Source organism: Notechis scutatus, chromosome 12, assembly GCF_049901735.1.
Source record: "Notechis scutatus isolate UNSWTSFEM ecotype Mainland chromosome 12, rNotScu1.2, whole genome shotgun sequence".
NCBI lineage: Eukaryota > Metazoa > Chordata > Lepidosauria > Squamata > Elapidae > Notechis > Notechis scutatus.
Window position 1 is genome coordinate 10,500,629 of NC_142020.1, and position 12,022 is coordinate 10,512,650.

The window sequence follows — 12,022 nt, forward strand, 5'->3', positions numbered from 1 at the left end:
AGGTGCACGCATGTGCAGTGAGGTAAGTTTGCCTGAGGCTCACGTGCCGGCACAAATGGCTGTGCATGCCACCTGTAGCACACGTGCCATAAGTTTGCCATCATGGCTCTAGACTCCCCTATGGCATATCCATTGCGCGAGGAGGAGCAGGAAGGGTTTAGTTTGGCAAGATTCTGTCTGCTGTGTGTAAGCAAATAAAGAACTAGACTCTGGCTGAATTGTTCTACATTGTTCTTGGCCTTGGCCTGACACCCAACTTAGTAACATCTTAAGCTTAATTAGGCCACCCAGTGAGGTAAACTCATTCATTAACACTGAAGATGTTACTAGTAGGATAGTGAAACATCTGCAAGAAAACAAGCAAGCTCAGAGAGGCACCAAGGACTCTACAGACAACACTTTATTTACCAAAGGAGGAGAAGGTTTTGGGGCAGATGTTCTTTTGTAATCAGAAGGGAGGGAATTCCTTCAAGCCTTCGACCCAGAAGTTATATTCCTCTGGAATGTCTCTAGGCTGTATTTTCTACTATCACATCTGACAAGCTGAAAGGTGGCTGTTACTCAGGTGGGGAGAACAGTGATGGCCTCAGGAGTTGTCCCTTGATCGGTTTCACTCAAGAACCAGGTCCTTCCGCTAAGCTGGATCAGACCGGTGAAGAATTGCCTTGCTGTCATGTAAATGATTTTTTTTTTCCATACACATACGTGCTAAAATGGTATCGCCATTTGCTGAGTTGTATTTAATGGCTGCTTTTTCTCTCTCTCCCTGCCCTCCCCTTCCCCCCCTTTTTTTTCCTCTCCTGTATCTCTTCCCCTCTGGATCCTTTGCTCCTTCCCTCTTCTCTCATACGCAATGACTTTCATAGTGCGGGATGATTTCTTTGGTAAGGCGAAAGCCAGTTTTAAAACCTTATGGGTGTTCCCCTTCCCTTTCACTTGGCATCTCTTCATCCTTTTTTTTTGTCTCCTTTCTGGGATCCCTTGGGACTTGGTTTATGTTTTCGTATCGATCCCTGTGATGGTAATGAAGTTGCTTTCTTTTTTCTTTTTGAGAAGCAGATCTTCTTCAGTTGCCATCATCTAGGAGGTATTATTGTCCTGTCCTCTTCTCTTGGGACTTAGGTGGTTATCCGCTTTGATGTTTCAAGCAGCTTCCAAGAGGGGGCCATACCGTGGGTCCTCCCCCCTCCCATTTCTTTCTTTTGGAAACTCTGCTCCTGGGGCAAAAGCTGATGGGAAGTTCTGTCTAAGCAGTCCACTTCCTTGTGATTGACATATTGTGCTGATGCTTTGGGCAGTTTTTTTTTTTCTGACTCGTGCTCCAAACGTTTCTTTTCAAAACCACACAATTCAGAAAATAAAGTGGAGGGGGAAAAAGGCTTTTCCTGAATTGCTAATTTTCTGCATGTTCTATCATAGCTTCTTTCCACCACCAGTTTGAAACAGCATCAGGTCATCTTCATTGCAGATCTTTCTTTTCTTTTTTGAAAAAAGAAGTAGAATATTAAAATATAGGCAAGTTATTCAGAGGGATCTACTCAAAGATGACCAGATGATTCTTGGTGAGATTTCCGACTCCTATTTGTTTAGCGATATTGTTGATTAAAAACTCGCCTTTCTATTCTAAATTAGAGAAGGCCATATCTAAAGAAACTTGCATTCAGAGTCTGCAATAATACCAGGATTGGATGGCATGGACCAAGTCCCCCATTCTTGCAATGAAAGCTCCATTGCTCACCTTTTCTCTCTGAATGTTCAAGGAGTGCTAGAATGAAGAATAGATGCATCATTCTTGGATTCTTCCATTAACCAGATTTGGACTCAGAAAGAAAAGGCAAGACAAGGAGCATTTCCTTGTTAATGTCCCCAAGGATTTAGTTCTTGGTTGTGCCCTACGATACAGCGTGCAGATCAAATGCTGCCTGAAACATCAAAAGGGACTAATCTCTTCACGTCCTCTCAACACAACTGCAGCTGCTTTTCCATTCTCCCTGGGGAGTGGCCATTCCTCTGCCATCTCTAACTCATCTCCATTTGATTGTGGGAAGAAGGTCTGTGTACTGCCCCGGTGTGTTGTGATGTGTCCTCACTTCTTATGTATGCTCCCATGATTCTCTTGTTAACTTTTCATTTGTCCTGAGTGTGCATTTGTCCCATGAAAGCAACCTAAACAGATCCCACATTTAAAAAACAAACAAACCCAGTTTATTTTTCCCTATGCAGTGTGAAGTAAAAGAGAGTTTGGATGCTGGCAGCGGTTGGCTATGTGTTGATCTCTAGAAGACCTCTTCTTTTAACATCTGGAATCGGGACAAAATGATTCATAGTAGTAGTATACCACTTCCATTTTGTGATAGAAGAAATCTGTTTCTTCTCTGTTGAATTCTTGGTGCTTTGAAGCGAAATCTGCCCTATAAAGAATGAACTTCAATGCAATTTAATTGGCTGCAAGGATAGGACCATCCACAGGAACCTTTTCTTTGTATAACTTTATTTTAAAGCTTAGGTGGTTTCAAGGCCACCAAACGGTTTGAGGTCCATCTAAATCAGAGGTAGCATCTCAGTTTATTCAATCACTTGGGAGAGAAAAGTGGTTATTTGTGAAAAACCCTTAAAGCGGGGGTCCCCAACTTGGCAACTTTAAGATTTGTGGACTTCAACTCTCAGAATTCTCCAGCCAGCCAGCTGTAAGCCGGCTGGAGAATTCTGGGAGTTGAAGTCCACAAATCTTAAAGTTGCCAAGTTTGGGGAGTTCTACCTTAAAGATTCTCAAAAACTGAAGACTGCCATGTTTGGAATGCACCCATGGAATTCCTTCTGTCAGTACTGTATATGCCTCTAGATTTCTAGAAAAAGAGATTGAATATAATGAGAATATAGATCTTTCGATGCCCTTGATAAATTGGGCAGTTGTCCTCTGGTTGAATGAATGTTTTATGTAAATGAAGTATCAGATTAAAACTGAGCCAGATGAAAGATAGGTTATAATAGGGAGACCAATTTAGCAACTACATGTTGAAGTAGAAATATGAGGTCTCCTTCAGGTTGAGTATAGGTTTGGTGGACTTCATGGCCACCTTCATGTACATTTCTTGAAAAGTATGGAAATGAACTATCAGGAACTTTTCTTGCTTTCTCAGTCTAGCCTACCTCCCAGAATTTCTTTCTGTGTGTTTCTGATCCAAAGGCAAACCGGGACCAGTCTTCCTTAGTATTTTTTTTAATTCTGCCAAGGGGGGCAAGGCGACCTGTGCAGAAGGCCAATTAAGGTTCCCTTGATGTAAGCCCTTGATAACTTCAAAGACAAATTGCTACTTGCTGCTACCAACAGTATGAAGAAGGTGATTTGCCACTGTCTTTTTTCTGGCAAGCTTTATTTGAACTTCCCAGCCTAGCTCATAGTCCGTGATTCCTTAGTGATTTTCTGTCCAAATAATGACCAAGCCAAGATACTTGGCTTCCCATCCAATGATCATCAAAGGGGTTGCCATCGGCTGTTAAGCTCCAAAGAAGAAGAAGATGTTTATTATAATTGTTCCTTGTTTGTATCAACTTCCCTTGAAGAGTAGCTGATATAGTCATTTTCTCCTTTTTTTAAAAAAACAAATTGCACCAATTCTGTTTAAAACTTAGATTGTGAATGACGCTCAGTCTACTTCTGGGCTAAGCAAGAAAACGAACCTAGAGTTGCTGAATTTAGTCTGTTGACCTCTGCCCTGTTCTGCCTTTGTTTCATCCAGAGCGAAAGCAAGCCTGTGTCGTGTGATCGGGGTCCTTAGCTAGACTTTTTTTTTAAAAAAATGACAGCTATTTAAAGATTAGGCAGCAAATCTGCGATCCAGCAGATTTCAAGCCCGCCAAATAATCTTCCACCTTAATTTCTGAAGGAAGTTTTTGGATGAATGGAACGTATCTTCTTATGCCATTCCTTCCATTCTTTGTAACTAATGAGAAACTTTTGAACAAGAAAATTATATCTCTTCAAAACGAAGAGAGGTTTTTTTTGTTTTTTTTTTGCCAAAATGTATGTGTCAAAATTTGTATATGGCTTTTATTTATTTTTTTCCACCTCCCCCCAGGAATGGGCAAAGAAGTGGGGAATCTCTTGATGGAGAATACACAGCTGCTAGAAACCAAGTAAGACTCCTCCCTTTCTACAGATAAACGTCTCCTGCTTCCTTGTGAGTTTAGCCTGAGTTCCTAGTTGATGAGGTGCTGCGTGTGTTGGTTTCGTTCAGTTTATCTTGTGCTTGATTTCTTCATTCTGCTGGGAACTTTGCCCACTGGGGTTTTGCAGCTTTTTTTCACCCAACCTAACCAATCAATTTGCAAAGGCGGAGGTGGGGAACATTTTCAGCCCATACCACCCCCTTTGGGGCCCCAGATATTGGTGGACTCCAACACCCGTAACCATGTTGGGGAGGATCGTAGCTGACAATTTAGGAAAAATTGGAACCTGTTTGTTTCCGTTGCATTGATAACTTGGCAAAAGGGAATCCAACTAACTAAAATGCAGGATTTAGATTAAATATCTTATGCTTTATCTATGACTCTCCACGATATCCCATTGTTTCCTTATGTTACCGATCGATATTTCTTCCAAAAGTGTCTCCTATGATGCTAGCTGTATCCCGTGAGGCTGAATATATTTCTCTTTCTTTCGATGACTTGCCGTGCTCCAGAAATGCTTTGAATATTGTGAAGAATGACTTAATTGCAAAAGTGGACCAGCTTACAGGAGAACAGGAGGTGTTGAAAGGAGAGCTGGAAGCAGTGAAGCAGGCGAAATCCAAAATGGAAGCCCGTGTCAAGGAACTAGAGGAAGAGCTTAAAAAGTGAGTGGCCACCTGCTTTTGGGATTCATTTCTCAGGTGGGATTATGTCTCTAGGGTTGAAATAGATCAGGGGTGTCAAACTTGATTTCATTAAGGGCTGCATCAGGGTTGTGTTTGGCTTTGGGGAGGCTTGGGGGGGCATGGTCTGACCTGATTTATATCTTCCAGTTGCTCTCTTTTTCATATCAAAGGCAGCAGCTATTTATTTCTTTAGAAAATTTATAGGGCCTCATGGTGACTCTGGGTGGCTTACAGAAATAAAATCCAAATGCAAAACCCAATTAACCTTCCATCAAACCAATCCCTTGATGGGCTCCATACCACTCTGGGGTCCCCAGGCCCATTGACAAAACCATCTCCAAAGCCATGCAAAAGAGTGCCAAGGTGAAGGCCAATCTTAGCTCCACAGGGATGATGTTCCACAAGGAAGGAGCCATTACAGAGCAGGCCCTTCTTGACTTCACCAGATGGAGCTCCTTAGGAGAGAGAACCTGTAACAGATAACAGATAATCAGAGTTGGAAGGTACCTTGTAGGTCATCTAGTCCAACCCCCCGCCCAAGCAGGAGACCCTACATCATTTCTGACAAAATGGCAGTCCAATCTCTTCTTGAAAGTCTCAAGTGATGGGGCTCCTACAACTTCCAAGGGCAACTTCTGTTCCATTGGTTAATTGTTCTCACTGTCAGAAAGTTTTTCTTTATTTCCAGGTTGAATCTCTCTTCCATCCATTATTCCTTGTCTGGCCTACAGGTGCTTTAGAATATAGCTTGACTCCTTCCTTTCTGTGGCAGCCCCTCAGATACTGGAAGACCGCTATCATGTCTCCCCTGGTCCTTCTCTTTACTAGACTAGCCAAGCCCAGTTCCTGTAACCGTTCTTCATATGTTTTAGCCTCCAGTCCCCTAATCATCCTGGTTGCTCTTCTCTGTACTCTTCTAGAGTCTCAACATCTTTTTTGTAATGTGGTGACCAAAACTGGATGCAGTACTCTAGGTGTGGTCTTACTAAGGCTTTATAGAGTGGTATTAGTACCTCCCTTGATCTTGATTGTATCCCTCTGTTAATACAACAGAGATACAACATCCAATGCTTCCCTGCTCTGGTGGGTCAGGTAGATGTAACTAGGAAAAGACAAATAATCTTCAAATAATCTGGCCCCAGGCCATGCAGCCACTATAATGGCTAGTTTATCTGTTAGAAAGCATGTGGATTAAATTTAGTTTCCTAAGAGACACTTCCTGGCTTCTGACTATTCTCAAGATAATGCAAAGATGTCTTCTAGCTTTTCTTAGATTTGGGGGACAGGAAAGAAACCAACCTATCTGATTATTGGCAATTCAAGGTTGTTTTTTTCTGCTCTGCTTTTTGGTAACCTCTGGGCTTGTTTCATAAATTTCATTCTTCTTTTCCTCCAGAGTGAAATCGGAGGTGATAGTTGCCCGCCGAGAACCCAAAGAAGAGTTGGAGGATGTAAGCAGCTATCTCTGTACAGAATTGGTATATTACATTATTAAAACGCTTAGGGAAAGCGGGGATTTGGGGAGGGGAGGGTCTTTCTTTTCCATTTCCTTGAATAACGACCCTGAGATTATGACATCACTGTGCACCGACATCACAGCATTGCCATATCCGTGTTCACTGTGGTGGAGAGCATTCTCATGATTATGGGAATAGGTAACTTGTCAACCAGTCATTCCTGAATGAACATTCACTGTAAAAGTTGAGTGTATTGAAAAGATCAGGAAGACTCATCCTAGAAAAGCCGAATAGTAGTTACAGGAGGGCCCTTTAAGAGTTAATCCTCCCCCTGCTATCTTTTTCTGGTCTTATACTGTCTCGTGAACACAAGTCAGTGGCTTTTTTTAAAAAAAAACCACACGTATGAAATAGTTGTAGACTGCATGCATCGTCTTGTTTGCCTTTTGAAATCCAAGGTAAAATAATGTAATCGTCCAATTCACACAACCTGTGAATGCTCTAAGAAGGCTGGTTTTAATTTTGTGTACTAACAGCATATTTCTTCAGTCTTCTGTCTGACATGGTTGCTTTTTACTCATATGCATGCACATTTCTGCCTTGTAGTTAAACTTTTGCTGCTTCTCTAGATAAATGTTAGCTTTCTCTGAATGGGTTTGGAGCTAAATTTTCAGAATAACAATCCATTCCTGGGAGGGAGGGTGAACAGAAAACCCAAAGGGAACTAATGTTATTAACTTCCTTCTTTGGTGTTGTACTAATCTCCTTCCCCTTCCATTTCCCGTGGGTTGAAGTCCTCCTCCTCCCCCCTGCAGGACAACATCCCTATTGCGCAGAGACGGCGCTTCACCCGTGTGGAGATGGCTCGCGTTCTGATGGAGCGCAACCAGTACAAGGAAAGGTTGATGGAGCTGCAGGAGGCTGTCAGGTGGACAGAGATGATCAGGTGAGGATGAGCCTCTCTGGTTGCAGTATTAGAGGTGGGTGGGTTGTGTGTTTTTTTGTTTTTGTTTTTACTGTTAATGGCAGTATTGCAGGCTAACTCTGCCCATTGCCAGGAGTTCGATCCTGACCGGCTCAAGGTTGACTCAGCCTTCCATCTTTCCAACATGGGTAAAATGAGGACTCAGATTGTTGGGGACAATATGCTGACTCTATAAAACCGTTTAGAGAGAGCTGTAAAGCACTGTGAAGTGGTATATAAGTCTTAAGTGCTCTTGCTCTTTGTTTTCCCCTTCCTTCCTTCCTTCCTTCCTTCCTTCCTTCCTTCCTTCCTTCCTTCCTTCCTTCCTTCCTTCCTTCCTTCCTTCCTTCCTCGATGGTGTGCAGTGGTTAGAATGCAGTATTGCAGACTGCCCACTGCCAGGAGTCCAAAACTGACCGGTCAAAGTTGATTCAATCTTCCATCCTTCCAAGGTCAATAAAACGAGGACATGTCAAACCTCCTTTGCTACCTGGCTTATTTTAGTTCTGGCATTTGAAATAGACTTCCAGTGGACCTGGGAGCTCCAAAAAACCATTAATAGAATTTACCCAGGGATATAGACTTCTTAGTTGGTCAAGCTGTCCTAAGCTCAGGATTGTGACTAGTCAGTGAGTAGCAATAGGAAAACTTTCATCAGTAAGGTGAAACACAACATACAGATGATATGATTTAGCAGAGGATGGTGCCAAATTGGGCTCTTTTCCCAATTTTCTCCTTTTGATCCGCTATTTCAGTGTTTCTCCACCTTAGCAACCTTTAAGGTGGGTGGACTTCTACTCCCAGAATTCCCCAGCCAGCATTGGGAATTCTGGAAGTTGAAGTCCACCCATCTTAAAATTTCCAAGTTTGAGAAACACAGCTCTACTTGGAGGGGAGATGTTTTATACCTCTGCATCTTGTGAGGCCACCTCCTTCTTTTTGGCGAGACATTTGAAGGAATAAATAGCAGTGGGAAGGGTCATTGCGACTCCCAGAAAATCAGCTGAATTTGTGGCTCTACCCAGTGATGGAGGGGTAGGCTAACCATCTTTTGGCCATGTGCCCGTTTCTGAATTTTCCGTTTCTGTTTCTCTGCAGAGCCTCCCGGGAACACCCTTCCGTTCAGGAGAAGAAAAAATCCACCATTTGGCAGTTGTAAGTAGCGGAGTTTATTTGTGAGATGTCAGCAAGGAGATGTGGTTGTATAGGATATTCTTGCAGTATAGTATAGTATCCAAAGTACGTGGCATTTATGATCTCTAAAGGCAGACTTTATTTGCAAATGGCTCCCTGAATAGCATTGGAGAGAGGCCTCAGGCTTTACCCACATAAGGAGGATTCAAACAACCTTTAGGTAGGAATGTAATAAAAACTGATCAGGAATGATGTCACGTGCAAATCATCTTATCTTATTGATAACATGGGTTAGGCTTTCTGCTTATTGTGAGAATACGCAGTTAATAAGCCAAAGATTCACACAGGTCAATTTTCGTGGCTGGTTATTTCCTAGCCTACATTTAAAATACACGTGCTAATTTAAGACAGGATCTAAGCAAACAAGTAGGGAAGCGTTCTTGAAGTGCCTCAAAGAAGACCTACACTGCCCAAGGCCTGTTTTGAAAAAGGAAATATGTCAGATTTGGAATTCATAACACCTTGTCTTTATTCTGTCTGCATTCTCTCTAACCTCCCCAGCTTCAGCCGATTGTTCAGTTCCTCCTCCAGCCCTCCCCCAGCGAAAAGGAGCTACCCGTCAGTGAATATCCACTACAAATCTCCCACAGCAGCTGGGTTAAGCCAGCGTCGCAGCCATACCTTGTGTCAAATCTCTGCCGGGAACCGAACTCTTGAGTTTTTCCCAGATGAGTAAGTTTGGCTCCGCTTTTCTTTTTCAGAAACTGGAAGGGCTACTTAGCAGTGGGTGCTTTTGTAGAAGAGCTAATTTATGGTAGCCAAAAAAAAAATCAGGAGGAGTCCGATACTGTATTTCTCCAAAGATAAGACTGGGTCTTCTATTAATTTTTGCATTAGGTCTTATTTTCTGGTTAGGTCTTATTTTGGGGGGAAAATACGATACTAAATGCATCCATCTGGCTGACGATCTTAACTGGGGCTTATATTTTGGGGTAGGGTTTATATTAAGAGCATTCTGAAAAATCATGCTAAGTCTTATTTTCCGGCTGAGTCTTGTTTTGGGGAAACAAAATTAACACCATTTATGACTAGCAATTCAAAAACAAGCTTTCACATAATTCATGAATGCTTACGTCTTTTAATAACATTTGTAAATCGGAAAAGATTCTTCCAAACTCCTGCTGATTTTGAGAATTCAAACTGACAGGATGTCAGCAGAGCTTGCCTGTTCCACAGTTGGCTGGAAGCCCATAGTTTGGTATTTTCATTTTGGTTATTGTATGCTATTAAACAAATAAATATCACCCTTCCTCCTGCTAGATTTAAATGCAGAACAGAACATTTAAAATGAGGAAAATAATTTTCTTTCTCTTACTAATATTGTATTTAGATGATGTGCACAGAGGAATAGGTTTGGAAAGAAGAGAGGAAATTTTCTCTAGTCCTAAATAATATGTATGAAAGGTATAAATGCTGGATTCCTGGGAGAAATATACAGAACGCTAAAATATCACCTGGTATGTTTAATTAAATAGCTTGGCCCATGACTACTGATCAGTTTGCTGTGCAGGAAATTCTAGGGCAGGATTAAAGATCCAGGCCCTCACCCGGATATTTCTGTCTTGGAAGTCGCATCAACCCAATCTGTTGTTCATGCAGGTTGAAGGTGATAAGATCTGGTGTGCACCTGCCAGTTTTCCTCCCTGCTCTAAAACGTAACTGAATTTCTTTCCCACTGCATAAATTCTGAGTCCTCTTAATAGAAAGCAGCTTTTCATGTCCTCACTTCCTATTCCAAAGGCACTGATTACAGCTGGCCAAAAAAACCTTTATATTGCTTAAGACTCCACAGGTCACCCCTGTTTTGACACACCGTGGATTTTCCGCTCCTTAAAGTGTAACTCTTATTTCCTTAAAATTTAAGGAGCTTTCTTTGTTTCCACTCATGTCTCTGTATATGCAGGTAGTCCTCAACTTACGATGGTTGTTTAGTGACCCTTTGATGTTATAATGAACCTCTCTAAAAGTATTTGTGACCTGGTTCCGAAGTTGCAATGGCCACACACACCTCTGTGGTCACAGGATCCCATTGTGGGTGCTTACCAAACCAGCCCACATTTACAGCTGTTTTTTTTTTGTTTTTTTTTTTATTTATTTATTTGATTTGCCAATTGTTTACAAGATAATAAGTATAAGAGTATACATAGTTGTGAATACATGAAATGGGTACATATATGAAAAATAAAAGAATAGGAGAAACAATAGGACAGGGACGGTAGGCACGTTGGTGCGCTTATGCACGCCCCCTACAGACCTCTTAGGAAAGGGGTGAGGTCAATAGTAGACAGTCTAAGGTTAAAGTTTTTGGGGTTTGGGGAAGAAACTACAGAGTCGGGTAGAGTATTCCAGACATTGACCACTCTATTGCTGAAGTCGTATTTCCTGCAATCAAGTTTGGTGCGGTTTACTTTGAGTTTGTATCTATTGTGTGCTCTTGTGTTGTTATGGTTGAAGCTGAAGTATTCACTGACAGGTAGGACATTGCAATGTATGATTTTATATACCATGCTTAAGTCAGACCGAAGACGGCGTAATTCAAGGTTTTCTAGTTCTAGAATTTCAAGTCTGGTGGCATAAGGTATTCTACAACGAGTAGAGGAGTGGAGAACTCTTCTTGTGAAATATTTCTGGACTTTCTCAATTGTGCTAATATCAGATACGTAATGTGGATTCCAGACTGATGAACTGTATTCAAGTATTGGTCTAGCAAATGTTTTGTATGCTCTGGTTAGTAGTGTGATATTGCCAGAGAAAAAGCTACGTAGGATTAGGTTAACAACTCTTAATGCCTTTTTGGCTATGTAGTTGCAGTGGGCTCTAGCACTTAGATCATTAGAGGTGAGTATTCCAAGGTCCTTTACAGAGCTTGGTCACATGACCATGATTTACAATGTTTTTTTTCTGAAAGCCAGTGTTTACTTCCAATTTACAGCAAAAAGGCCCCGTTGTGAACAATAGCGTCATTTAAGATGGTGTCACAGCTCCGGCAGTTACCCCCATTTAAATCGTGAATCTCTAGCCGAACTTCCAAAACTTAAAGAAGATTTATTAGGAGCAAACATGCCGGTGCTGCCTGGGTGTAGCCAACCATGTTTAGTTTTCACCATGTTTAGTTTTGGGTTGGCTTCTTTCTTTTAGGTTGGCGCTTTACTAAAAAGTTCAGCAGCGTCAACTTTATCCCAGTTGTTGTATTTTCCTATAAAACCCAGCGTCATCACATGACCAGATACTGACATCATTCATTGTCACCCTTGTCACCCTTGACCCTGGTTTTCCCCCATCTCCCGGGTGAATCACAATTCATATTCTCCAATGGGACACATCCATAGCCAAGAGTCATTAATCATGTTCTCCAGTTAGAATTTTGAGTGGCAGAAACTTCGGTCACCTAGAAACTATCTTTGAAAACATTTATGGAATGCAAGCTGCCCACTGCTGCCCCCTTCCTCCCTTTCTGTTGGCAACTCTAAAAGGACCATAGAAATACTTTATGTATTGACAGATGGTAGTTTTCACTTAACAACCATAGATTTGCTGAATGAACCATGGTG

At 41.8% G+C, this 12,022-nt stretch overlaps 1 protein-coding gene across 30 annotated transcripts in view; it reads left to right on the plus strand.

Annotated features, from left to right (window-relative positions):
- The window catches only part of MAPK8IP3 (mitogen-activated protein kinase 8 interacting protein 3), a 59,003-nt gene that overhangs the window by 30,234 nt on the left and 16,747 nt on the right, over nt 1-12,022 (plus strand). For 8 of the 30 annotated variants that reach the window (XM_087973327.1, XM_087973323.1, XM_087973313.1 and 5 more), the window contains 7 exons: nt 867-884; nt 4,080-4,137; nt 4,683-4,835; nt 6,253-6,334; nt 7,129-7,259; nt 8,376-8,432; nt 8,973-9,143. In XM_087973327.1, coding sequence (XP_087829453.1) covers nt 867-884; nt 4,080-4,137; nt 4,683-4,835; nt 6,253-6,334; nt 7,129-7,259; nt 8,376-8,432; nt 8,973-9,143 — 670 coding nt within the window. Of the gene's footprint in view, nt 1-866; nt 885-4,079; nt 4,138-4,682; nt 4,836-6,252; nt 6,335-7,107; nt 7,260-8,375; nt 8,433-8,972; nt 9,144-12,022 lie in introns of all 30 variants that reach the window. The other 22 variants (XM_087973318.1, XM_087973310.1, XM_087973332.1 and 19 more) reach the window with 7 other exon arrangements.